Here is a 24,497-nt window from a genome sequence, read left to right as displayed (position 1 = left end):
GTATCATGGATATGTAGTCTAGAACAGTGGTCCTGTCGTTCTGAGGTTTTAGCATTAAAAAAAAAAACACTGAACAGATGAGACCATTTATTGTTGTACCATTGTATTTCTTGAACATTCAGTGGATTAAGCTCTTCAAATCTGCCCTGAATTGTCTTTAACATCACTGCTGAGTCGTGACTTCCCTCTAACATGGACCGTCTCTCCCTAGGTGAAAGGCCTCTGAGTGGCTTCAAGGAGCAGCTATGCTCACTGGTGTTCACGGCCTTGACAGACCCCAACGCCCAGCTTCAGCTTGTTGGCATCCGTACTCTCACTGTTTTGGGTGCCCAGCCAGGTACACTAAAGAGAAAGAAAAGATAGGGGTATTGGTCCCTTTCTTGTGATTGTCTGTCTTAAGTGAAAAGAAGTCTTAATTCCCTTGTTCTCACTAAACTCTAGTTGACTTGGGATTTCTAGTGGAACTTTTGGGAGGGTTGTGGTGGCTGTAGGGAAAGAAAGATGTGGTTGGTGTTCCCTTCTAACACAGATCTCCTGTCTTCTGGGGACTTGGAGCTGGCAGTGGGGCACCTATACAGACTGAGCTTCCTAGAGGAGGATTCCCAGAGTTGGTGAGGATCTAGAGAGAGACTTCCGACCCGTGGCTGTCCCTAGGGGAGGTGGGCATTGTGCTCGGCACTGGCTGCCAAGTGGTTGGAGATGTGGGACTACTCTCTTCTTGGTCATTAAGAAGCCCTGTGCATCTATGTATTTTTGAGTCCTGCTTTTCAGCAAGGTGGTCTCAGGAGACCATACTCGTGAATCTGCCTAATGGCGGGTCTAGGCAAGAGAATGGTGGGCCAAGGCTCAGTGAATGCTCATCTGCCCTGTGCCCCCCGCAGGGTGGCAGCACTGGAAGCATCCGGAACCCTGGCCACACTTTACCCTGTGGCCTTCAGCAGCCACCTAGTGCCCAGGCTTGCTGAGGAGCTATGCGTGGGTATGTGTCTCTGATTTTCTGTGACCCACCCCTTCCCCAGGCAGCTCGAGGTCCTTCATGCTTGCCATCACCCAGTGAAACCTTGTCTCCCGGGTTGCTTTCAGGGGAGTCAGATTTGGCTAAAGGAGATGGGCCCACCAAGTGCTCCCGGCATCTGCGCTGTCTACAAGCCTTGTCAGCTGTATCAACACATCCCAGCATTGTCAAGGAGACCCTGCCTCTGCTGCTGCAGCATCTGTGCCAGATGAACAAAGGTAACTACCAGGAATGGTCACCAAGTTGCTGGGCTGAATGGGGAGCCGAGGTCAAGTTTGGAGTTGATGCCTCTGAGGCAGTAGTCCAGTGGTAGCTGTACAGAAGAGTCACGTGGGAACTTTCAACATAAAATGCTGATGCCTGGGCCTCATTCAGTCCAACTAAATCAATCTGTGAGGAAGGATGGGACTTGGGAAACAGTAATTATTGAGTGCCCAGGTGATTTTAATGTGGAGCCAGAATTGAAAAGCATCACTCTTAAGGCCATGCTACTCAAAATATGGCATCAGCCAACAGCATGGGCATCATCTGAGAGCTGCTTAGATGTGCAGAATCTTGCACCGCCCTGATCATAATATGCATTTTAACAGGATCCTTAGAGTATCATATGCTCCAAGGCATAAATGACTGCGGCATTTGGTCCTACAAACTTATACATACTCACTATGGGCCCCCACTAGTTCCAGTGCTCCTACTTTGCATTGCCCAGTCCTTGTGGTAGACTCAGTCAACATGGATGACCTACTGTTACACAGTAGAAAGAACGTGACTGAGAGTGTAGCCTGGGTTACATTCCTGACTTTGAACTTTCTGCAACCCTGGAGAAACCACTGGTAGTTTCACTGAGTCTCCACATCCTCCTCTATAAAATGGGGGAAATGATCTTTCTGGAGTAATGAAAAATGAGAAAATGTGTATGAATGCTTCTGCTGCAGAGCCTGGCACAGAGCAGGTCTCAGCTCCAAAATCTGAATAGATGAAAAACATCCAAAAGAATAAAATGAAGTGGTTCTTTAATAAGACACCCTTGGTCACTCACCTTTGTTCTTTCCATGTGCTCTATCTGAAATACCTAGAAGTACTTTTAGGAAAACCTTACAGAGAATACTTTCTCACCACACAGGGAATGTGGTTGCAGGACCAAGTGAAGTTATTGCTGTCTGTCAGAGCCTCCAGCGGGTGGCAGAAAAATGTCAGCTGGACCCTGAAAGCTGCTGGTATTTCCATCAGACAGCTATACCTCGCTTGCTTGCCTTGGCTGTGCAGGCTTCCATGCCAGGTAACTTTCTCCACCTTACCTGCTATCCCTCCTCTAGACTGCAGCCTTCCACTAGCGTTGAACTGCACTGCCACCCTTGGGGTTTTACTGGTACTGCATTTTGTACCACCAGAGGCTTAAGATTTCACTTCAAGCAAAGGGTGCCAACCTGACCAAGGGCAGGGACCAAATCCATTAATGTTAGCAATGCTCAAAAGGATGCACACCTTTTTTCTGCTTAATTGCTATGTAATTAGTTTGGTTAGACTTCATCTCTGGAGTTAAGTAGACCTGGCTGGGTTTCATCTTCAACGCCACCAGTCACTAATGTAGGTGAAGATATTTAGCCTTTCTAAGTCTAGTTTCTCTTGTAAGGGGGAGATAAAAAGAAATATCTATATCACAGGGCAGTTGCTAAGGATTAAATAAGATAATGCATAGTAGCTGGCAACACAGTAATGTATGTAGGTATCGTAGTTTGATATGTGGTAGCTGCTATAATGAGAACCTACAAAGATAAGCCCATGTTATCTTTTAAGGTTTTGAAAAGGCTAACATAACTATTTCTGATGTTAAGAACGTTCATATTAGCTGGCCTTATTTTCCATTGTTGCCCAGTCTAAGGACTGTGCACAAAGTTCTCGAGAGCTCTCTGTGGCCCACATTAGACTGCTCCTGTTCTGGTGCCTTGCTGGTTCTCCAGCCTACCACACTGCTACAGGACAGGTTAGAAACCACTGCTGTTGTGACTAGAGTCACAAGCACTAGTCATGATGACAGAACCTAATCATCTCCACCATAGTCACAGCTGTGTGATTATGTGTGTATTGTTTTGATTTTGCAGAGAAGGAGCACTCATTCCTGAGAAAAGTGCTGTTGGAGGATGAGGTCTTGGCCGCCATGGTGTCTGTCATTAGCACTGCCACCACCCACTTAAGTTCTGAGTGAGTATCGTGGATATGGTTTCATCTTGGAGAGGATAGCAATCTTGGAAGCAGCAGCAGGTAGCTGCCTTCTGAGCTGTCCTTTTACCCAGAATCAAATGTAGAGGCAGCTACTTGTAAGTTTTGCTGGCAAAGTAAGTAAAAGGGGGTTTTAGCACAGTGGACTGTATGGTTGGATGAGCCATGGATTGATGTGCATAAGTCACCTGTGGAGCATTTTAAAAATATTCATTGAGTTCTCTCACTAGATTGTGAGTTCCAAAACAAGGGTTTGATCTGTCTGGCTTGCTGCTTTATCACCAGGGCCTAGAATGGGACTAGTCCTGGCATACAATATGTGCCAAATTAATAAGTGTTGAATGTGTGGATGATTATGCTCTGACCCATTGACTCAGTGAATCTAATGGGAACCCCAGGGCTGCTTTACAACCCTGGCTCCTTGGTGATACCTAGTGCTCTACCCCTAGCTTAGCTGCCCAGAGTGTCGCCCACATTGTGCCCCTCTTCTTGGATGGCAACATCTCCTTTCTGCCTGAAAACAGCTTCCCTTGCAGATTCCAGCCATTCCAGGTGAGGGTCTGATGGATCAGATTGGGTAGAATCCTGGGATTCCTGTCCTTCAAATTTCTAGGGCTAATTGGGGAAGGTTATCGGAGCAGATAAGCCTATTGCTGGTATGATAGGCTTGATAATGCTCTTCTTCCTTTATAGGATGGCTCCTCAGGACAGAGGCGGCTGGTTGCACTGCTTATGGCCTTTGTCTGCTCCCTGCCTCGAAATGTAAGTGAACACATTTGGAGAGTACCCTGGTTTAACCCTGACAAGGGGCAGTGGATCCCAGGTGACTGGGCTGAAATTTGTCACAGACTAAGTTGATCTACTTTCCCCATTGGAGAATATGGTTCTCATCCATCCTGGTCCCTGCTGCCATTTTCTACTGGGTATCCCTTTGGATTCAAGTGTTCTCTGGGTCCATTACGTGACCATGTTTTCTGTAGGTGGAAATCCCTCAGCTGAACCAACTCATGCGGGAGCTTTTAGAGCTGAGCTGCTGCCCAGGCTGCCCCTTCTCCTCCACCGCCTCTGCCAAGTGCTTTGCAGGACTCCTCAATAAGCACCCTGCAGGTACTGGAAGTCTGCCTGATGAAATCTTCAAGTTCAGTCCTCATTGTTTTAAAAGGGAGCTTGCTAATAATACATAAATAGGGTTTTCCAGGGGACAGCCCTTGGGACAAGAGTCAAGACTGGAGCTGGGTAAAGCATTGCAGGACATAAGATGATAAGGGGGTACAAGCAAAGTGCCATGTCTACTTCTGTCATCCTGTTCCCTGCAGGAAGCTGTTAGGGGTCATTCTTTCTTAGAAGTAGACAACTCTTTTCAAATGCCAGCACCCCTGCACTGAGGATGCCAGGCTCTTGTGCTTGTGTCTCAGAGTTGAGTGGGCAAAGCCCATAGACAAATGATGCTGTTCTTTTCTAATGGCTCTTCAGGGAGCTCTGCATTGAAATGATTTATATCCTTGTTAAAAAAGAAATATGTAGCCTTCTCATCAGCACTTCCTCCCTCCTGTTTAGGGCAACAGCTGGATGAATTTCTACAGCTGGCTGTGGACAAAGTGGAGGCTGGCCTGGCCCCTGGGCCCTGTCGTAGGCAGGCCTTCACACTGCTTCTCTGGGTAAGAAGTCGGAATGGATTCTGGTTAAACAGAGGCAATTATGTCTGTTTAGTTTCTCCGCTCGACCTGGAACCATAAGCATTCTTCTCAGGGTTCTGGGGTTTGAGTGTCATTCCCTAACCGTTCTCTTCTCTGATTACAGGTAACAAAGGCCCTAGTGCTCAGATATCATCCTCTCAGCTCCTGCCTTACAGACCGGGTAAGTCCATTCTGGAGACAAGGGAATCTAGGACGTAAACAAGAACTTCCTGTTGATCCTATTCCTCCTAGAAATGACTGCCATCCTACTCTTGGGTATTTAAGATTCCTCTCCCGATATACCTCAAAGGCTCTCTTTTCTCCAGCTTATGGGCCTCCTGAGTGATCCAGAACTTGGCCCAACAGCCGCTGATGGCTTCTCTCTCCTCATGTCGGACTGCACTGACGTACTGACTCGTGCTGGCCACGCTGAAGTGCGGATCATGTTCCGCCAGCGGTTCTTCACAGATAATGTGCCTGCTTTGGTCCAGGGCTTCCATGCTGCTCCTCAAGGTGAGGAGAGTCTGAAAGAAAGGCCCCAGATTTATAGATTTCTCCTTTGCTCAGGTTTAGGACCTCATCAGTGCTGCTTCAGAGCAGTAGTGTAGTCTCTACCTACAGGAATCAACTTCCAGATTCCTGCTGCGCTCTATTCCTCTGGTTCAGATTGGGGCTGAATTCTCAAGCTCTTACGTCTAAAGCCCAGTTTCTCCCCTAAGCTTTTTCATTTTTTACAGATGTGAAGCCAAATTACCTGAAAGGCCTGTCTCATGTACTTAACAGGCTGCCTAAGCCTGTGCTTTTGCCAGAGCTGCCCACGGTAAGCCTTGCCGTCAGAGCCTCTAAGCAAGGGACCAAGCCATTGTCCCCCAGCTGAGCTAAGGAGGGGAGGGGAGGCAGACTCATCATGCACATGGTCATCCTGCCTTCCCTGTGGCCCCTTAGCTGCTTTCCCTGCTGCTGGAGGCCCTATCCTGTCCGGATTGTGTGGTACAGCTCTCCACCCTCAGCTGCCTTCGGCCTCTTCTACTAGAAGCACCCCAAGTCATGAGCCTTCATGTTGACACCCTTGTTACCAAGTTCCTGAACCTCAGCTCTAGCCCTTCCATGGTATGTTGAGACCCAGCAACTTTTTTTCAGTTTTTAAAAAATTGATTGATTTTGAGAGAGAAAGGGGAAAAGAAACATCAGTTTGTTTTTCCACTTAGTTATGCATACATTGGTTGACTCTTGTATTTGCCCTGACCTGGGATCAAATCTGGAACCTTGGCATATCAGGACAACACTGTAACTGAGCTACCGGGCCAGGGCAAGCCCCAGCAACCTTTTGGCATCCACAGCTCTCCTTCTTGGGTCTCCCCTCACCTCCTTATGGTTGTGTTTCAGGCTGTCCGGATTGCTGCACTACAGTGCATGCATGCGCTCACTCGCCTGCCCACCCCTGTGGTAAGTACCTCACTTGTCTTTCTCTGGCCCAGAAATTTCTGAGCCAGAGAAGTACTTTTGCCTGAGTAAAGCATGACTGGCCACCCTGCTGTGTGATTGAGGTATGAACTGCAAGGTAGAGATAGGCAAGGATCTGCCTGAATACATTACAATAGAATGGTTATCTGCCACCTAGCATCCTCTGGAATCACTAAAGAATAGGAAGACTATTAGTTGTAGAGTCAGAGAAGGGGCTCTTTTGGTTGTGTTGGTGGAAGAAGGCTAGGATTAACCCCTTTTTACTCCACAGCTGCTGCCATACAAACCACAGGTGATCCGGGCTTTAGCCAAACCTCTGGATGACAAGAAGAGACTGGTGCGCAAGGAAGCAGTGTCAGCCAGGGGAGAATGGTGAGTTGCTACCTCTTGGGGAGAGAGGGCTGAAATGAGCCTCACCACTAATGCTGCCAACATTATTTTTGCCTACAGGTTTCTGCTGGGAAGCCCTGGAAGCTGAGCCCTCAGTCCTGGCCTAGACTCTTCTGACAATCTAACCTGGAGTTACTAACTATTGAGCCATCTTCCAAGGCAGGGAGACCACTGGCCTCTGATTGCCTTTCCCACACACACACGGCATAAATGCTGGGCCTCTGTTGCACAGCTGTACAAGAAACAGGAATCCTGATTTCTAATGGACTTGTGAAGTAACTGAGTGTGAGACTACTTGCGTTTGAAGAAGGATCTTAAGGCTCTTCCATATTTGTATGTCAGAAAAAGAGATGCTGCTGAGGGATGAATGTGTATAAGCGTGGCCCTGAGGACCAGGGACGGTGCCTGTATGTATATCTGCTGGAGAATAAAGATTTCTTTTGATAATGGGGCTGTCAGATATTCTCTCCCCCACCCCTGCCCCCACTTATGCCTCAGCAGCACATGACCAGAGGTGTCACTGTAAAAGCTAAAACAACAATAATGACAGGCATTAGTCAAAAATTCTTCAGGGCATCCACCTCTTCAAGTAGGGCACAGTTAGTATGAGCAGAACACCTACACAGTGGCCTTGACCCTGACTTTCCCCTTCCCTGCCCGAAAGTAGTGGCAAAGAATAAGAAGCTACAGGTATTTAAAAATCAAATACCTTTATTTTTGCTCCCTTCAGCATGTGAGAAGTGGCAGTGACCTCAGCAGCAGGCCTGGTACCTTTGCCCTGTTGAGAAGCTAGGATCTCAGTTCAACCATTCAGGTATTTTCTTAGACAGCAAGTGGGAGAGGTGGTGGCCAACTCCAGTGCTGTAATCTGGAGGTTGGGGTCAGCACCTGGCAAGGTTGCTAGCTGCCTAATCTCCAGTCTGCGGCTGGAACTTTTTTGCCTGAGTGAAGGAACATCAGTCCTAGGATTTCTCCACATCATGCCTTGCTGCTGCAGTGGCCTGGAGATAGGCCCTTGAGTTGTCCCTGCATAGTACCCTAAGGCAGGCCCACTGGCTCTTTTTGCTCAAGGGTTCCAAGAAGCCACCCTTGGAGGCCTTGAGATAATGGAGAAAGCAGGGCGATGCTCAAGTTGTGGCTGACAGAATCCAGCTCACACTGCCATCACAGAGGCTGACTGAGCAGTCACCCAGGGAGGGGGGTCCCAGTTTATTCCATTCCCATGGGGCAGGTGACTGGAAGGTAACAGCACCCGAGTGAGCCAGTGCCTATAAGAGAAGATACAAATGTGTCTGAGTTACAAGAGTTCTTGGGCTTCCTGATCCTCATTCCTCAGTAAGGCTACATAAGCTTACCCTGAAGCTACCTGGCATGAACCTCAAAAGAACAAAACTCCTAATTTTATCCAATAAATGTGTCTGGTGTCGTGAAGGCCTTTAGAGGTTTTCAGCTAAACTTCTAAGGGGCCTCAGCATGCACAGTGACAGCCAGGAATATAATAGGGATGGGAAAGGGAGGCAGGCAGGTACTTATGGCCGCCTTACTACTGCCTCAGTCGTTGCAATTTGAAAAATGATTTTCCCATGTCTCTTGGGTGAAAGGAGCTAGCTTCATTTATTGTCTTAGGACTTCCATCACAAAGCTTACTTCAATCCCAGAAATCACTGGCTTGACCTCCAGACACTGCCATACAAATGAGAGGTGATTGGTGGCCACCTACTCTACCTAAAAGTCCCTTCTTGAAAAGAGCTTTCTTGGAATTTTACTGTGTCATCTGTAAGCCTCATCTGCTACTTAAACCACACAGTGTCGGCCCAAAGCTCTGTTCGCTCAAATTAACAATGATCTCTACTCCCAGAATCTAGATCTGTGCTGTCCAATATGGTAGTCACTAGCCACATGTGCCTTTTTAAATTAGTGAAAATAAAAATTAAATTAAAAATTCAATTCCTCAGTGTATTAGCCACATTTCAGGTGCTTAGTAGCCACATGTGGCTGGCTGGTTGCTAACATCTTAGCACAGGTAGAAAACACCTTTCTTGTCAGAGTTCTACTGGACAGCACTGTTCTAGTTATTTTACCTTCCTGTGTCCACACCCAGGAATAACTTCCAGTTGTCCAAGCAGCCATAGTTGTAATGATTCCTAAAAACCTAGGACCAAAGAAAAACATGTTTCTACAAACCCCTGTTACTTAATCCCCTTGTAATTTTCTACCCTAAACTGGCCAAGCCAAAGCTCAACAAGGCAAGTTCAGGCCTTTTACGATGCCTGCCCTAGTTGGCCCTGACCATGACCTGTTTACAGGATGGCGGGTTCAGTCACCCACCCAGCGATCCACCCCCAGCCCTCAGCCCTACTCACTCTGCCCTTGGCCTGCAGCCGGCGTCTCTCCTTCTTGTTGATGTGCCTTTCGATACTAGTCTCACCTCGACTGATGAGAACAGCATGCCATACAGTTAGGGCACCCAGGGCAAGTGCCACAGAACTAAGAAAAGTGGCAGAGATTGGTGAGTAGCTTAGAAAGGGTTAGAGGCTATGTGTGAAATTAAGCTGGGCAATAATGATGAGCTGGGGACCTCTCTGTCTTTCCTCATCTCCCAGCCTACACATGCCAGGTGAACTTTCACTTCACTATGCTTATGAAAAGCATCAATGAAAATGCTTCAAGATGGGCTAAGAATAAGTTATGTGGAAAGGAGGGGGAATAAGTCTGTTACTAGTAAAAATATTCTGTATTTCTTACCCATGCTTGGGAGACTACAGAGGGTAGTACAAGCCCCAGGGACTGGAATGGAATGGCACCAAGTTCAGACTCCAGCTCTACTATTCATTGTTAACTGTGTTGTAGAACAAATCACTTCACCCTCTAATTTTCAGTTTTCCTCATCTATAAAATGTAGTCACCTACCATTTAGGTAGGATTTTAACTTACCTTGGCATGTAACACACACTCAATGCCAATATCCCTACTGTTCCCTGCACCAGAATGCTGAAGAAAATTAAATGCTGACTCTTTGTCAACCTAAGTTAGACTCAGAAGAGCAGCAGTTCACACAGGGATGGGTCTCTGTGGGTACCTAAAAAGGTTTTTCTGAAGCTTCCCCTCCCTTAAGCGGTCAAAAGTGAGAGAGTCGGATACCTGCACAGGAACCAGAGGTAGACAAGACTCTTGTGAGTCACCCTTTCTCGAAAGGAGAAGGTGGGTGGTGGGGTCTGGTGATAAGTCTAGAAAAAGAAAACAGCGAAGTCTAGCTTGTTTGCTGTGCCGGTCCCTAGCAGAGCCCCCATCGCCCTCAGGCAGGGAAGTGATCCAAGCCCAGGATGGAAAAATAGGGGGTTAAGCCACAGAGGAGTCAGGGTAGCAGCCAGATGGGTGGACTGAGCCCGGCAGCATCATGTAGACAAACACTGGGCAGAGCGGGTCTAGACAGGATGGCAAAGCACAGGAAGAGCCGACCCTGGACCTTTAGATCTGACAACACAAATGGGGCTCCAGGGGAAGCCACTCCACTCCCCAGCTAGCACTCCTTCACCCTGTGGCTGCAATCCCCAAGAGAGGGGACCAGACCCACACTAGAATGGAATGACTGCGGGGGAAGAACTGTGAGCTCCACTAAGGACCGAAAGGGCAGCAGAGGTACGTACAATCATTAGTCTAAGATCTACTCAGACTGAGTAGTCCTAAAAAGCCTGGGGAGAAGGGTTGCTCCAGATGCAGATGCAGACAGACCAGGGGCGAAGGGCAATCAGACTAGCCCAGTCTGATCTCTGTCCCCTGGAGCCCCAGTACACAGACTAACATAGACTCCTTGCTGCTCAGGCCGTCACCAAGGCAGAGTCCTTGCTCAGCCAAAAGAAGGTGGAAATGGGATAGAGAGCCAAGAACTGTCACATACCAGGGACTTGCCCCAGGCCGCTTAGTCTGCCCATGGCAGACAGCCTCCCAGAACACCCCTGATCCAGCCTCCAGCGGCCAGCCCCTCAACCAGTCTCTACAACTCTACCAGGTGGGCCTGTTGCCTCAGCAACTCTATACCCGCTGGCCTGAGCAGCAGGAGGCAGTGGGGTGGGGACGGCCCACCTGGTTGGCAACCGCCTGTAGTTTGTTCTTGTCGAGCTGTTTCATTTTCTAAGGGGATGGAAAACAGTGCTGGTTATACTCTCAGGCCTCTAGCATTAAAGTGCTACCAGTCCCACTCCTTAGGGACAGATTCTATACCCCAAGTGCTCTCTACTGAGCTGCCCTGCTCCTAACTATGGGCTCACCTCGATGGCAGCATAAGCCTCCCGGAAAAGGTCCCAACTTCCGTAGCTGCAGTAGACACAGCCCAGAGTCATGAAAAAGCAGAAAGAGAAGAAGTACCGATGGTTATAGTGGCCCACACAGTTGTTTAGCCAGGCTGGTGGGAGAAGAATTAAGGACAAGAGCAAACACACAACTTCAGGGTGTGTCCGGGCCTCTCTGGTTCATTCTTGCTTCATGACAATATCATCCAAGCCCAGGACTTCCAGTCACCAAGAACTATTTTCCAAAGGCAGGAAAATATGGGGCTTTCCAGAGGTTGAAGTAAAAGTGTTAAAGCTTTTCAGAGCCCTCACAAGTCCCTCCAGGAAATCATGAAAATTGAAACCCTTCACTAAAAGCAATCTGCCAATATATCAACCTAGCTGGGGTCAACCAGACATCTGTATGGGCCAAGGGAACCAACGGTTCTACCTGGATACCGAGTAGGCAACCACCTGAAGCCCAAACATCTCTTTCCATCCAACAGCTGTTACCATGACAGTGTACAAAAGAAAGAGCTGTTGGAGAAGATGCCTTACTCCAAGGAGATCTGTTCCAAAGATCTGTAAGCTTCCCGCTTTCCCCAGGAGAGGGTCAGCCCCCCGCAGCAACTCTTCCACTAACTTCTCATGAGCCCAATGTTCTCTGCAGGATGATGCTAGAAGCCTCAGGTTTGCAGCCCTTGACCCTGTGCAGTGCTCTGAAGCTACAGAAGGAGGCCTCAGGCAGAAGAGATAGTAAAAGGATACGACAATGATGATCCATCTTCAGCACACACCTGTGAGGGAGGGACACAGGCTCTGTTACGGTGGCCAAATTCTTGAGATGTCAGTGCCAATCCTTTCCTACAAGGACCAGCATCCTGCTGAGGTGGAAAAGGCACAGACTTTGAAGACAGCCAGGCCTTGCTTCAAACCCTGCTTCATTGGCTACATGACACTGAATAAGTCAACTCATTTCTCTGAACCTCAGTTTCTACAAGTAGTCATAATGCCTAACTCACAGGATCATCCTGAGGACCAGGTGTCATGATAGAGAGGGCATATTGCCTGACATGTGATGTGTGCTTCATAAACACTTTTTCGAACTCCAGGTCTAGGTTCTGCCCTAGGGCTACAGCCAGCGGGCCAGAGCTAGGGTTCACAGAGAACAAAGCCAAGACCCACCTATTGCAGACGCTGCAGTGGTGTGTCCGGGCTGGCTTGGGGTAGATGCACTTCTTACAGATGGAGACTGTTGCAATATCATTCCTGCCCTGTGCAAAGAGAGAAAAGCATCATGACAACTGTGGCAGCACCAGTTTCATACCTCAAAAGATACCAAGGCACTCTCTCCCCACTCCTGCGACTGGCTCCCCTGGCCAGCAGCCCTCTGCCTGCCCCCACCCGCTGTGGAGACCCACCTGGGGTGGATATCCAGGTGGAGTGGTGATGGCCTGGTAGTAATGGAAGACGATGAGGATCAGATTCCAGTGACTATAGAAGAAATGCCAGCAGAGTCGTGGCACTGAGTAGGTTCGGAGGATGAGGGGTAGGACACAAAGGTAGGCAATGGCCACGATAGAGCTGGTCAACACGATCACCAGCACCACGAACACCTGCCAACACCAATGAGGTTAGGTAGATGCACTGAGAGAGCTTGCCAATGCCCGGAGTAACTCGGGAATATCCCCAGGGTAGGGCTGGCATGGATCCGTCAGACACATGTCCCGCTGCTACGCCAAAACATCCCTCTTCCTGCTCCCTGGGCATCACTCACCACCCCACACCAGCGGATCACGTTGTCCACCAACCAGTAGATAGGCTCAAAGGCAGCATCGACAGCGGTGTCACTGCCCCCGAAGGAGTTGTAGAGCAGGGAGCGCAGGCAGACCTTTCCGTAGCGCCAGCGCTGTACCAGCCCCCGGAGCAGGGGAGGGCAGCGGCGCCTGGAGCCCAGGAGCAGAAGCAGGCGCAGGCAGAGGCGGGCCGGGCCCAGCAGCAGGCTCCACTGGCCCCGCATTGCTCCTAGGAGAGCACACCACTGTGAGGGACCAGCCGGGGCTCTGTCCCTCCCTAGCCCACCAGTGGGAAGGGGATGAGCACCGGCTTAGAAGTAAAGACTTAAGACCGACGCCAACGGGGCCAGTTAACAACTGTGGACAGTAAGAGAGTCATTTCAATTCTCTACAGAATGTGGGGGGCCAGTGTCCCAACCAGACTGTAGGGGCTAGGGTCTGCAGGTTCTAACTGGGCAGAAATCCTATTACACCACATGGTTACAGAGCAAATCCAAGATGATGCACACCTAGAGTACAGGGCCACGGTAAACCGGTGAAGGAGAGACAGGGGGCTCCCAGACAAGGCAAGGTCACTGGAGTTGTCTGTGTAGACAGACCACTGGGTGCAGCATGGCCAATGTTCACAAAACTGCCCACTCTGTGTCTGTGCGCATGGCCACTGTGGCAGAGGGTTCCCCAAGTCCTTGCTTGCCCTGGACCATTGACCTACGTCCTAACAGTTGCTCTTAATCAAGGAAAAGCCAGTGGTGGGGGAGTGCATAGCATGTGGACCCTGCACCTGGATCTTCCCTGGTGCCATCTGAGTCTTTGCAAAAGATATTTATCCTTCTTACTCCCTCTGGGCTGATGTTACAGGCCACCAGACCTAACCTGGTAGCACAAGAGTCCCTGTCTCCTGTCAGGACAGCTCAGCTACCCCTTGCATGACATAAGATGCTTTGTCTCCAATTCCAGTTCCAGCCCCAGTCGAAGGACACAGAAGCCAAGACAACTTCGGGTATTCAGAGAATAATACCACAGGCAGGAAGACAGGGGGCGGGGCACTGCCACACTGGTGACTCATGAAGACCAGAAGGACTGCTCTTCCTCTGAATTTCCCCGGCCTGTTCTAGTTGAACACTTAAGAGCCTTTTCTGCCGCTGCTGCCCGTGGCCCTAAGCTTCCCAATCAGCCTTCCCAGCTCTTTAGTCCTTTTCAGGGCTCTTCTGCAAGTGCGTTCATCTCCTTTACGTGGTTTCCACCTCATCCAACAGCCATGGAAGCTCAGCTGCCCAGGCAATGCCCAGAAGACACGGGTTCCTTTGACAAAAGTCTCATCAATTCTACAGATTAAAGTCCTTACCAGAAAAGAAATTATCTGATTTTTCCCCTAGAGCTACTTTGTTCTCAGCAACTCCACTGACTTATTTAACAGGCATCTCAAAACCTAGCAGAAACTGGAGGAGGCTGCTCCACTGTAGAGATGGTTTCCGTTCAGTAACTAGAGCAAGGTACTCTCCTTGCATCCTGGCTCATCACTACAAAAAGCCTTTCAAAGCAAACACTTAATTACCTCCTTCCACAAGCCCTATGACCTAAGCGAAAAAGAAATCCAGCAGACAAGGCCGGCAGAGAAAGAGAAGAAAGACAATTCAGAAGGGACCTATTCTTTGCACCCAGATAAAGAAATGGCCATTCCCATGCCACCCCCTGGGAGCTAGCAAATTAAGAGGCAGTGTAGAAGAGAGCAAAGGAAAAGCTCAAACTTCCTACCTCCTTTGAGTTGGACTCCCATAGTTTGGAACCATGATTTCGCTTAAAGCATCAATTTTCAAAATAGTATATATAGCCACCACAATCATATGTAAGAGTGGGACAAAGCATTTTACTACACAAGGAGTCCAGGAGACAGATTGCCCACACTACTGTTTATTCCCTTACTGTGGCTAATGGAGAGTTTCCTATTTGCTAAAACACAATAGCAATAGCTTACAAATAAAATGCATTTCTCATCTTTATTAACGTGAATTATATGCCATCTCTCCTGTCTACAAAACAACTTCCTTATCAGATTCTCCACTTTTTGGCTTGTTCTCAACCACCACCCAAATTCTTGAGCTCTACAGGAAATGCCTGCTCAAGGACTAGATTTACCAACACTAATCTGCCTCATAATTTGACCACGCAGGGTTCAATTCTGCCCTTAAGTGGTTCTGTGACCTTGGGCAAATCACTGAATCCTCCTGAACTCAATTTTCTTGTGTTCCCATTCGATGAGGAGGTAGAAGTAAATGCCAAGGTCTCTTCTAGCTCTAACCCTTTATGATTCCACAGATACACTTGGAAAGGTATAAATGAAATGTTTATAAAGTTCTTAGCACAATACCTGGCTCATGGAAGTGCTCAATAAATACTTGTTGAATGAATGACCTGGGATGCAGAAGTGGAGAGGCTGGTCAGCTGTCTATCTGTCCTACAAATAACAGCAAGGGCATTCCTGCCAATGTTATAACACTAAGTAAGTGTCTGCTGCTATAAATTGTTGTTAAACATTGTTAAAATCATAGCATTTAAAAGTTAGAAGGCATTTTAGGAAAAAAATCAACCAGAAATCAACCCAAATATGTAAATAGAAAGCTTGTAGATATAGAGAGTAACAAATCAGATTTGAGTGAACAAAGTCTGAAGCTGAGCCCCCACTCATTTTATCTAATGGGGTTTGAGAACTATGGGGAGGCCAGGGAAGAGCAACTGAACATATAGAGTTTTCATCTCAGGAAATTGAGGTAAAGCACAACTCAAAAAACTGTATTGGGCAGGAGGGTGAGGTCGGGGGCAGGGGTCAGAGTGAAGAGGGGAAGAAACAGAGCAAAGCGTAACTTCACTATCACCCCAAGCACAAGCCCTGAACACTTCAATCCCTCAATAGTGGCCACAAGCCATAGTGACATCTGCTCCCGAGATTAGAAGGGATTGCAGGCCGTGGCACTCGCCTCTTCCTAAGGCTCTAAGTCAGCATCTGATTCCCTAAGGGAAACTGGATTGGGGGTGAGGAAAGATGGATTTCAAATCCACCAGAGGGCAGAGGAAACGGTGATGAAAGTCTTGGCAAATTTCACCCGGACAAAGATCCTGCTTTCAAATGTTCGCACTCTCAAGCAGCAGGTGTCAATCATCAGTTAAGACCAGCATTTTATTCATGAGCAGTCTTCCCTTCCAGACAAATACGATGGGAAGAGACAAAGTTACAGATGGCCTCACTCTACTCTTGAGACGGTCCCCCTGTGAGATCGAGATCGGAAGTTAAAGTTACAAAAACCGGGAAAAGGCTTTATTAGGGTGCCATGGTCAACGTGCGATGGATTGGAAGTCAAAATACTTGGGTTTCGGTTTGGGCTCTACCTTAAACTATCTTCGAGACACTGGGCAATTCAAAATCCTATCTCCGGATCTGAGCTTGCAAATCTGTGAAATGGGCGAGGATGGGTCGGTTGGCCTCCTTCCAGCTTCGCGCGTTACGACTGCCCGGAAGGTGCACTCCGCCTGGCTAGAGGACAGGACGGACGTGCAGGGATCGGCGAGGAGACAGCAGGAAGCCGGGCTCACCGTAAGGCCCCGCAACAGGGCCCGACCCTAGAAAAAGAGACAGAACTGAGGAGCAAAGGCCGCGGCTTCGCTCTTACCTGCCTCCTGCCGACTCCCCAATCAGCCAAATGGAGCCTGCAACCTCCGCTCACTGCCACCCAGTCCAGCTGAGCGCCCCAGGCCGGCGCAGCTCAATCCAACCAACCATGGCCCGCCGCCCACAGAGCCAGCCTGCAGACCCGGACCCGCCGCCAACCCATCCTCAACCGCACGCGCAAGCGCATCTACAGGCTTTCAGGAGCTCCGCCCCTGGATTCGCCCCGGGGCAACCTGGGACATGTAGTTTACCTTCTCAGAAAGGCGCGGCCGGAGGTCACGTGGTAAATGTACCAATCGGCACATTTTTTATTGAGAAACTGCACCTGGACTTTGGCCAATGAGAAGTCCGCTTCGTTTTCCTCCGGTTTGGGAGAGTGGCAGTCATGGCGCCACCCGTGAGGTATTGCATCCCAGGTGAGTGAGTGATGTCCACAGCGCGTCCTGGAGAGGGACAGAGGAAGGAACGCTCGATGGCCAACAGCCTCTGGGCACCCATGGCTGATGCAGCTTTTTTTCCTGCAGGCGAACGTTTGTGTAACTTGGAGGAGGGTAGCCCAGGCAGCGGCACCTACACCCGGCACGGCTACATCTTTTCTTCGCTTGCTGGCTGCGTGACGAAGAGCAGCGAGAACGGCGCGGTAAAGGGGGCGGCCTCCATCGCCTATGTTTCTGCCTGGCTGTTAGGCTACCTTTGATTTCGCGGTCTTTAGGCAAGGACAGTGTTAGGCAAGTCTTTAGTGCCTCGTCTGGAAGACTTGGTCTTTGAGTGTCTTTCAGCTGTGGTCCCTGCTGCTGGGCGTTTAGTCAGTACAGGCCAGTTGTGTTGCTGACACTCAGGGACGGATGGTGGGGAAAGAGCAGAGGCGAGCTCTGAATCCTGTCCGAATGCCGCTTACCTCTCTGGCTTCATCCGCATCCCCACCTCTGGTCATGCAGGCTTCTTTCAGCGTCGCCAGTGCGCTAAGCTCTCTCCTGCCCCAGGGCCTTTATACGCACGCTATCTATTAGAACACGTCTTCCCCTCAGCCCATTAATTCCTGCCTATCCTTCAGCTAACCGTAGTATCACTTTCGCAGAGAAGCCCTCCTCGACCCACACTAGTCGGGGAAAGGAGGTTCTGTTTCTGTTTGTTGTTTGTGTTCCTTTCCTTCCAAACACTTAACCCCAGCATATAATTAAACGTTCAGTTATGTGTTTTCCACTAAATTCTTCCCCTCATAGACTTCTAAGGTTCAGATAGCAGGCCTTACCACCAAACCTTCATTGCCTAGCACAAGGTAAACGCTCAATAAACATGTGTTGAGTGCTCAAGTAATACTTAGTTCCAGAGCCTAACACAGCATTAACTGAGGATCAAATAAGCAGGCTTTGAAGGAGCAGCTTAAAGACAGGTAGCATAGCAGAAAGAGAATTCAGAATTAGAACATTTAGGTACTGGTTAACTAGACCTTAATTCTGCTCTAAGTAAGAAACAAGCTCTCTGGCTTTAGGTTCTTCCTCATCTACGAAATGAGAGGCTTTCTATTCAGTTTGGGAACACTCTTCACATTCATAAGTTAGTTCATTTCATAGATATCTGTTGAGCGTGTTCCTATGCCAGGCTCAGTGCTGACCTCTAGGGATATGGGAGTGAGCCAAATGCATGTGGTCTCTGCTCTCAAGGAACACAGACACAAGTTGTACATAAATAAATGCTCATTGAATGTATGGTTACAAATGCAATGAGTACTTTAAAAGAATACCACAGGGTACCATGAGAACATGTCATAGGTAAACCCACTGTAGGCCGCAGAAGTGACATTTAACTAATCTGAAGAATAAATAAAGAGAGCTCAGTCCTGGAGAAAAGAGCAGATTGTACAGAGCTAAGACAGGAAGAAATTTAGTGAGCTGGTGAAACTGAAAGAAGACCAGGAGAGCCAAAGCATAGTGAACAAGGGAGAGATTAATAAAAGATGAGGTTCAAAAATACTGTGGGGTTTTTTTTTAAATTCTATCTTATATCAAGAGCCAATACCGTGCTCAAAGAGAAAACTTTATTCCTCTTCACCAGAAGTAAACAAGTATGGGCACTGTTACGTAACTTTTATTTGAATATTCTAGCCTGTACAACAGCATGAGAAATAGAAAGAAGCAGTATTAATTTCGGAGGAAAGAGTCAAATGACCCACGATTATAGACAAGAAATTGTATAGCAAGAAATTCCAAGACAATCACACACAAGAAAAACTTGTTAAAACTAATCTGAAATGGTTAGATTACGTCTTCTAGCAGCATTTCCTAAAATTTCAAAGGCTTTATGCTCTGGGCTACAAACAAATCTGTAGTCTGCTTGCCTTCGTGGCCTCAGCTGTGGACCAAGGCATTCCTATATTACACTCAAGCCACAAATAACTTTACCCAAGACTTAGCCAGTGTACTCACATTTTATTGTTTTCTTTTTCAGCTTCCTGTAGTGTCTGTGATGAGAGAAACAGAGTCCCAGTTACTGCCAGATGTGGGAGCTATTGTAACCTGTAAGGTAAGTTGGTCCTAACCTCCCTATTTAGGCTACCCTCATCCAGTGCTGAAATCCACGGTCATTGTAGAACTACACTGTTCAGTATTGTAGCCTCTAGTCACATATGGCCATTTAAATTTACGTAAATTAAAATTTAAAATTTATTTATCAATTCCACTAGCCATATTTCAAATGCTTAACGGCCACATGTGGTTAGTAGTTGCCATATTGGTTCATCACAGAAAGTTTCACTGGAATTTTCTGGTCTACAGATTTCTAGGATAACGATCAAGGCAGCCAAATTTCAGGTTTGCGTAGTTCTTTCACAGTACAGTATGTAGTTCTACTTGTTTTAGGAAACAGGGGCTCCAAAGGGTGCTAAGGAGGCCTGTCTTTGAATATCTGAAGGGAAGCCTTTCTCTACAGAGATGCAAAAAATACTGTAGCATTCCTGTTAAATGTGGTCTTTTAGGGTGTTTCATGGGAAGTACTAATTGATACTGTACTGATCAGTAGCTTTAACATATCATCCCATCCTCTGCCAGGTTACATTAACGTGGAGCTCTAGTTTCTCTCTTTATAAGTTGCTCCAGCAGAAAAATCTATATGTAACTCTGAAAATAACTGGAGAGGCAGTGATCCAAGATGTTATGCAGCAGCTAAAGTGTAGATTTAAATTCCCTCCACCATGTAGGCTTCTTAGTAAGTTCTGTTAAAGGGCTAGATTTACTAGAATGCCCTGTGTCTATTTGTGTTAGACATCTGTATTTTGTAAAATCTGTATTGTGCTATTTCATTTAATTCCTAAAGTAACTCTGTTGTCTAGACTGGCTCTAAATTCCACTCTACATGTATCATGTATGCAGGAGTAAGTAAGAGTTAACTTGTCTTAAATTCTATACTTAGTGGGGTTGCTTGAACTAAAATCCTGGCAGTGCCTAGTTTATTGCTGCCTCCTTGAACTGACAACCGCTAATACTCTAATGCTGATCTTTTCATTATTCTGTAGGTCTCTAGCATCAACTCACGCTTTGCCAAAGTACACATTCTGTATGTGGGGTCCACACCACTTAAAAACTCTTTTCGAGGAACTATCCGGTAAGAAGTATTCTTGTCTTCGCATTTGCCTCAGCACCTGCAATAAGCTTGGAATTTTTAGGAACAATTGTAATTCCCCCTCCCGCCTATTTCTCTTTTCTTTGTATTTTGATTTGCCCCAGGTAGGGTCCTAAGAAAATACTGTACAGTTAGGACAAAAGGAAAATATTAATGAGGTCAGGCTTAAGAATAAAGCAAAAAGAACTGAGCTCACTGATTGATTAGCAGTGTGGGATGATTCATATCAAAGTGAAAAGCATTTTAGGAAGTACCTATCTTTCTTGAATTTAATATAGATTAAACCCACGGATCGTAGGACCTTACAGAGATTAGTGGATAAATGGTAGGTTTGGTTTTTTTTCCATGTAGATCCTTTGAGAAGGGACAGACAGTTCTTGTGAGCCAGGTTAATTTAACTTGTGAGGCCTTTTCTACCCTCAGGATTCTGTGTGGTTCTATGTCGCTACTGTTCAAACTCTCCTAAGGCAGCAAAGTTCCTTATCCTGCCTTGCCAAATCTGATCAGCTTTTCTCTAGTCAGAGGTCTTGATAACCGCTGCTCTGTGTGATCCAAGAGTATGAAATGTGGTTTTCTCCTCTCTGCGAGGCCTGGGGATGCTTCTCCACCTTGCTCCTCCGAGTGGCAGCTGGTTCCTAAGTATGACTTGATCTCTGCTCTTGTGGCTTTTTACCTGCTAGGCATCTGCACGATAATTCTTTCTCACAGATAACTAATCTTTCTGGTTTTTGTTTGTTTGTTTTTTAGCAAGGAAGATGTTCGAGCTACTGAAAAAGACAAGGTTGGTGGTTGGTTCTTTTTTCTCTTTTTTAGCTTTAGCAGTCCTTTTAAATTATTCCTTTTAATTAATCCTTTTAAATTAATGAGTTTTAAAGATCTGTGGGAATGTGAAGTCCAAAGAATTTGAAAATGTTCCCTACTGGAATTATAGTGCTGTTTCCTCCAACTCACTCTGGACCTGTTTGGAACCACCTTTTGCCCAAGTCAGAGTCCTGGTCATGTTACTGGATTCATAATCTTTCATTTATGTGACGATGCTGTAGAAGCAATAAAAGTTGTTGGTTGACTTGAGTAATGATGACTTCTACCCTCTGGGATTAGAAAGTAGACTGATTCTACCAGAGAGGTTAATAATTTCTTGTCATCCTAATCTAGAGCTTTCTTTTAATACTCCTGGTCTGTCTTTACAGGTTGAAATTTATAAGAGTTTTCGCCCAGGTGACATTGTCTTGGCCAAAGTGGTATCCTTTATTCCCAGTGAACTTGTGATCCTTTGTCAAAAGAAGAAATAGAAGTGGAGAAACAACTCAAGTGACTGTGGGAGGGAAGACTTATAACCCTTCATTTTCCTTCACCAATGTTACGTGACTAGATCTCCCTCGGTGATGCGCAGTCCAACTACCTCCTGACCACGGCCGAAAATGAGCTGGGGGTGGTGGTGGCTCACAGTGAATCAGGTGAGTTGGTGCCATGCTTCCTGTGCTTACCTTTTTCTGGATACTATGGTCTGGAATTAATCCATTATTTTCCTTCGTTTCCATTGTTCTATAATTATTTAGGAAACAATGTGAATATAGATATGTACTGCTGAGATTAGAATGGTTCTCATATAAATCTAAGGAAAAGGGAATAACTTCTTATCTCTCCATGAGTCAGTAGGATAAACTGAAGTGAGGTTTTTTCTGTTTGAGCGGAGGTTTACTAGGTACCTTGGTGACAGTGCACACCCAGCTGAAAAGAGAAGGATCTCAGGCAGATATTTGGGGTGCCAGTTCTAATACCAGCTTTCCCTTTTAGGTGTGCAGATGGTTCCCATCAGCTGGTGTGAGATGCAGTGCCCTAAGACCCACACTAAAGAATTCCGGAAGGTGGCCCGAGTACAGCCCGAATTCTTGCAAACCTAAGAAGCCACATTTTACCCCAAGGATGGGGGTAAGCTGTTTCAAAGAGTACATGTATGAAAGTAACAGTAAGATGCCATTGTCTGTATTGATACACCTGGGGTCAGCCAGCAACCAGCTCAGGAAGTCTGCCAGAAACTAACTCTGTAGGTGGAACATTTTTCTTGTGAACCTTTCAGTGGATTTCATTCTCTTGAGTGATAAATTTCTCTTTTGGGGGCTCCATAAACAAGCTGTATACTGTTGGAAATAGCCTGTTTCTTCTGACAGTCTTATAAATATGTATTTTTCTGTGACAAAGAAAACATTTGTATTAAAAGGATTTTATGGCTTCTGTCGTCTTGAGTAGGGAAAGGAATCTAAATGGTGTCATGACACTCGGAGCAGGGGTTTGCCTGGTGGCCTCCATTAACTGACATGTGTCAGGTGCACGCTCGCTCTGGACAAAGCGTAATCTCATTGTTTTTATATTATGTTCTCTTTTAAGTATTTCTGCTCATTGAGTACTTACTGTTCCAGGCACTTTATATACATTCCCTCATTTAGAGAGATTATGTTTTAGTGAAAATTACAGGACTTGTGGTGATTCTGGTAGCCTATGAGTAGTCCTGAAAGTTACTTGGTAATCGTAATGTTCCTGGTAGAGTTAGTACTCCAGGAAAGGGGCGTGGCACAGAGGCGAGGAGGTCAGGAAAGGATTTGTGACAAGAGGGAAAAGGAATTAAAGAACTTAGAAAAATGGAGTGAAGATATTCAAGGCCAAGAGAAGCCCTAGCAGAATGCAGAAATAGAAATGAAAACATAACGTTTGTGGGTGAGGAAAGCCTGAGGGTGAAGCATGGAGTGGTTGTGGAGGGAATGGACGGAACAATGAACTGTGAAATGGCACTTCTTGAGGTGTTATTCAAGGATCCTGCATCTTTCATGTGTAGTGACTGGTTGAAGGGTGAGCTTTGGAGTCAAGCCTCTAGGTCTAGCCTTGAGCAGGGTAGGTGGTTTTTTGCTGTTTTTTTAATTAAATTTTTTATTCAGATAATGGTAGGTCCACATGAAGTTCTAAGAGAAAGGACAGAGCCCTGGCCAGAATGGCACAGTTGGTTGGGTGTTGTCCTGCAACTGAAGGATCTTGGGTTCAATTCCCATTCCAGGCACATGCCCAGGTGGCAGGTTTGGTCCCCAGTCAGGGCACGTGCAAGAGGAAGCCAATCAGTGTTTCTCACATCAGTATTTTTCTCCCTCTCTTTCTCCCTCCCTTCCCCTCTCTTTGGAATCAATAAAAAAAGAAAAAAATGAAATAATGCAGAGAGATCCCTTGTACTCTTTCCTCAGTTTCCCACAATGGTAACGTTTTGAAAAATTTTAACAATCAGGATGTTGACATTGATACTTGAGCAAGTTACTTTTATTTCTTTAAGTCTGTTTCCTCACATGAAATAGTATGACCTCATAGAACTGGCTTGAGGAAGAGATGCATAAAAGTGCTCAGTGCATGCCAATCATATTTTTATATATTGTTATTATACATTTTATTGCCTTCTACGAAGAGTCTACCAAATTCAGGCCATATGCTGGACACTTAGATATAATTTATTTAATCAGTACCCCACTGATAAGTATTTTAAAATTTTACAAATTTTTTTTTGTACAGTGCTGCAGAGAAAACATCTGTATCTTTGTGCATGCCTGATTCTTTTACAAAATACACTTCTAAAAGTGGGATGCTAGGTCAGAGAATATGCACATTTTTCCAAAAATATTTATTTAATTTTAGAGAGAGGGAAAGAGGGAGAGAGAGAGGGAAACATCGATGTAAGAGGGAAACATAGATCAGTTGCCCCTCATAAGCACCCTTGACTGGGGACTGAACCAGCAACCCAGACATGTGCCCTGACAGAGAATCAAACCAGTGACCTTTCACTTTGCAGGAAGACACCCAACCAACCAAAGCCACACCAGTCAAGGTGAGAATACACACATGTTCAGTTTTGGTTAGATTCTCCCTATTGCCTTGTAGAAAGATGCTACCCAATGATTCTCTCAACAACAGTATTAGCCATTTTACTTACTGGGTTTGCCTAAAAGTCCATTTAGTTTTTTCCATAAAATCAAAGACATTCCTCATTTTCCCCAGTAACTTCATTGGTTGGATATTTTGAGTATGTTGGCTATTTCCCACTATTGGCTTCTAGTGGGTATAGGCCAGGGGTACTGCTAAACATCTAACGCATAAGACAGCCCCACGGCAAAGAATTATTTGGCCAAAATGTTAATAGTACCAAGAAATTTCACAAACCACTTCTGACACATTCGATCAGTCACAGCACCTTCTCCATACACTGCACAAATCTTTCTGTTGAGTATTAGGTGCATTTTTACTTTCTTGAAATAAAGCATAATGTGCCGGGAATGTTGTGTATTTTCTTCCATCCTCGATATTAAAATGGCTCCACAAAAATTCACCAATTTTGATGTTTTTTTTTAATGC

At 46.5% G+C, this 24,497-nt stretch overlaps 3 protein-coding genes across 12 annotated transcripts in view; 2 read left to right on the top strand and 1 right to left on the bottom strand.

Annotated features, from left to right (window-relative positions):
- MMS19 (MMS19 homolog, cytosolic iron-sulfur assembly component) overlaps window positions 1–7,214 on the top strand; it is a 32,425-nt gene extending 25,211 nt beyond the window's left edge. For both annotated transcript variants that reach the window (XM_054581303.1, XM_054581304.1), the window contains 17 exons: window positions 212–337; window positions 530–611; window positions 882–979; window positions 1,084–1,233; window positions 2,139–2,294; window positions 3,118–3,217; window positions 3,685–3,787; window positions 3,929–3,997; window positions 4,216–4,342; window positions 4,793–4,893; window positions 5,036–5,092; window positions 5,238–5,424; window positions 5,649–5,731; window positions 5,857–6,021; window positions 6,298–6,357; window positions 6,647–6,747; window positions 6,826–7,214. In XM_054581303.1, coding sequence (XP_054437278.1) covers window positions 212–337; window positions 530–611; window positions 882–979; window positions 1,084–1,233; window positions 2,139–2,294; window positions 3,118–3,217; window positions 3,685–3,787; window positions 3,929–3,997; window positions 4,216–4,342; window positions 4,793–4,893; window positions 5,036–5,092; window positions 5,238–5,424; window positions 5,649–5,731; window positions 5,857–6,021; window positions 6,298–6,357; window positions 6,647–6,747; window positions 6,826–6,853 — 1,793 coding nt within the window. In that variant the 3' untranslated portion in view covers window positions 6,854–7,214. The remainder of the gene's footprint in view (window positions 1–211; window positions 338–529; window positions 612–881; window positions 980–1,083; window positions 1,234–2,138; window positions 2,295–3,117; window positions 3,218–3,684; window positions 3,788–3,928; window positions 3,998–4,215; window positions 4,343–4,792; window positions 4,894–5,035; window positions 5,093–5,237; window positions 5,425–5,648; window positions 5,732–5,856; window positions 6,022–6,297; window positions 6,358–6,646; window positions 6,748–6,825) is intronic.
- Window positions 87–16,676, bottom strand: ZDHHC16 (zinc finger DHHC-type palmitoyltransferase 16). 8 transcript variants are annotated; one of them, XM_054581309.1, is made up of 11 exons: window positions 16,495–16,676; window positions 12,811–13,058; window positions 12,455–12,649; window positions 12,219–12,307; window positions 11,802–11,830; window positions 11,034–11,167; window positions 10,849–10,896; window positions 9,907–9,992; window positions 9,129–9,252; window positions 8,847–8,917; window positions 87–342 (listed from the first exon to the last, which is right to left on the bottom strand). In XM_054581309.1, the coding sequence occupies exons 2-11, from the start codon at window positions 13,051–13,053 to the stop codon at window positions 291–293; spliced, it is 1,071 nt and encodes a 356-aa protein (XP_054437284.1). In that variant the 5' UTR covers window positions 13,054–13,058; window positions 16,495–16,676; the 3' UTR covers window positions 87–290. The 8 variants fall into 8 exon arrangements, with proteins under 8 accessions (XP_054437284.1, XP_054437281.1, XP_054437280.1 ...); XM_054581306.1 differs by lacking the exon at window positions 87–342 and adding an exon at window positions 7,478–8,033 and having other exon boundaries at window positions 16,214–16,676; XM_054581305.1 differs by lacking the exon at window positions 87–342 and adding an exon at window positions 7,478–8,033.
- A 171-nt stretch (window positions 16,677–16,847) lies between these two features.
- On the top strand, window positions 16,848–23,787 carry EXOSC1 (exosome component 1). 2 transcript variants are annotated; one of them, XM_054581708.1, is made up of 8 exons: window positions 16,848–16,909; window positions 17,018–17,133; window positions 18,942–19,016; window positions 20,005–20,093; window positions 20,859–20,892; window positions 21,302–21,352; window positions 21,484–21,568; window positions 21,909–23,787. In XM_054581708.1, the coding sequence occupies exons 1-8, from the start codon at window positions 16,879–16,881 to the stop codon at window positions 22,013–22,015; spliced, it is 588 nt and encodes a 195-aa protein (XP_054437683.1). In that variant the 5' UTR covers window positions 16,848–16,878; the 3' UTR covers window positions 22,016–23,787. The 2 variants fall into 2 exon arrangements, with proteins under 2 accessions (XP_054437683.1, XP_054437684.1); XM_054581709.1 differs by lacking the exons at window positions 16,848–16,909; window positions 17,018–17,133; window positions 18,942–19,016 and having other exon boundaries at window positions 20,048–20,093; window positions 20,859–20,899.
- Window positions 23,788–24,497: the final 710 nt, after the last annotated feature.

This window comes from Pteronotus mesoamericanus, unplaced genomic scaffold (genome assembly GCF_021234165.1).
Source record: "Pteronotus mesoamericanus isolate MK-2021 breed Mesoamerican mustached bat unplaced genomic scaffold, CSHL_Meso_final contig_657, whole genome shotgun sequence".
In the NCBI taxonomy this organism is placed as follows: domain Eukaryota; kingdom Metazoa; phylum Chordata; class Mammalia; order Chiroptera; family Mormoopidae; genus Pteronotus; species Pteronotus mesoamericanus.
The sequence above is the reverse complement of the archived record's forward strand: the minus strand, read 5'-3'. Positions and strand labels throughout refer to the sequence as shown.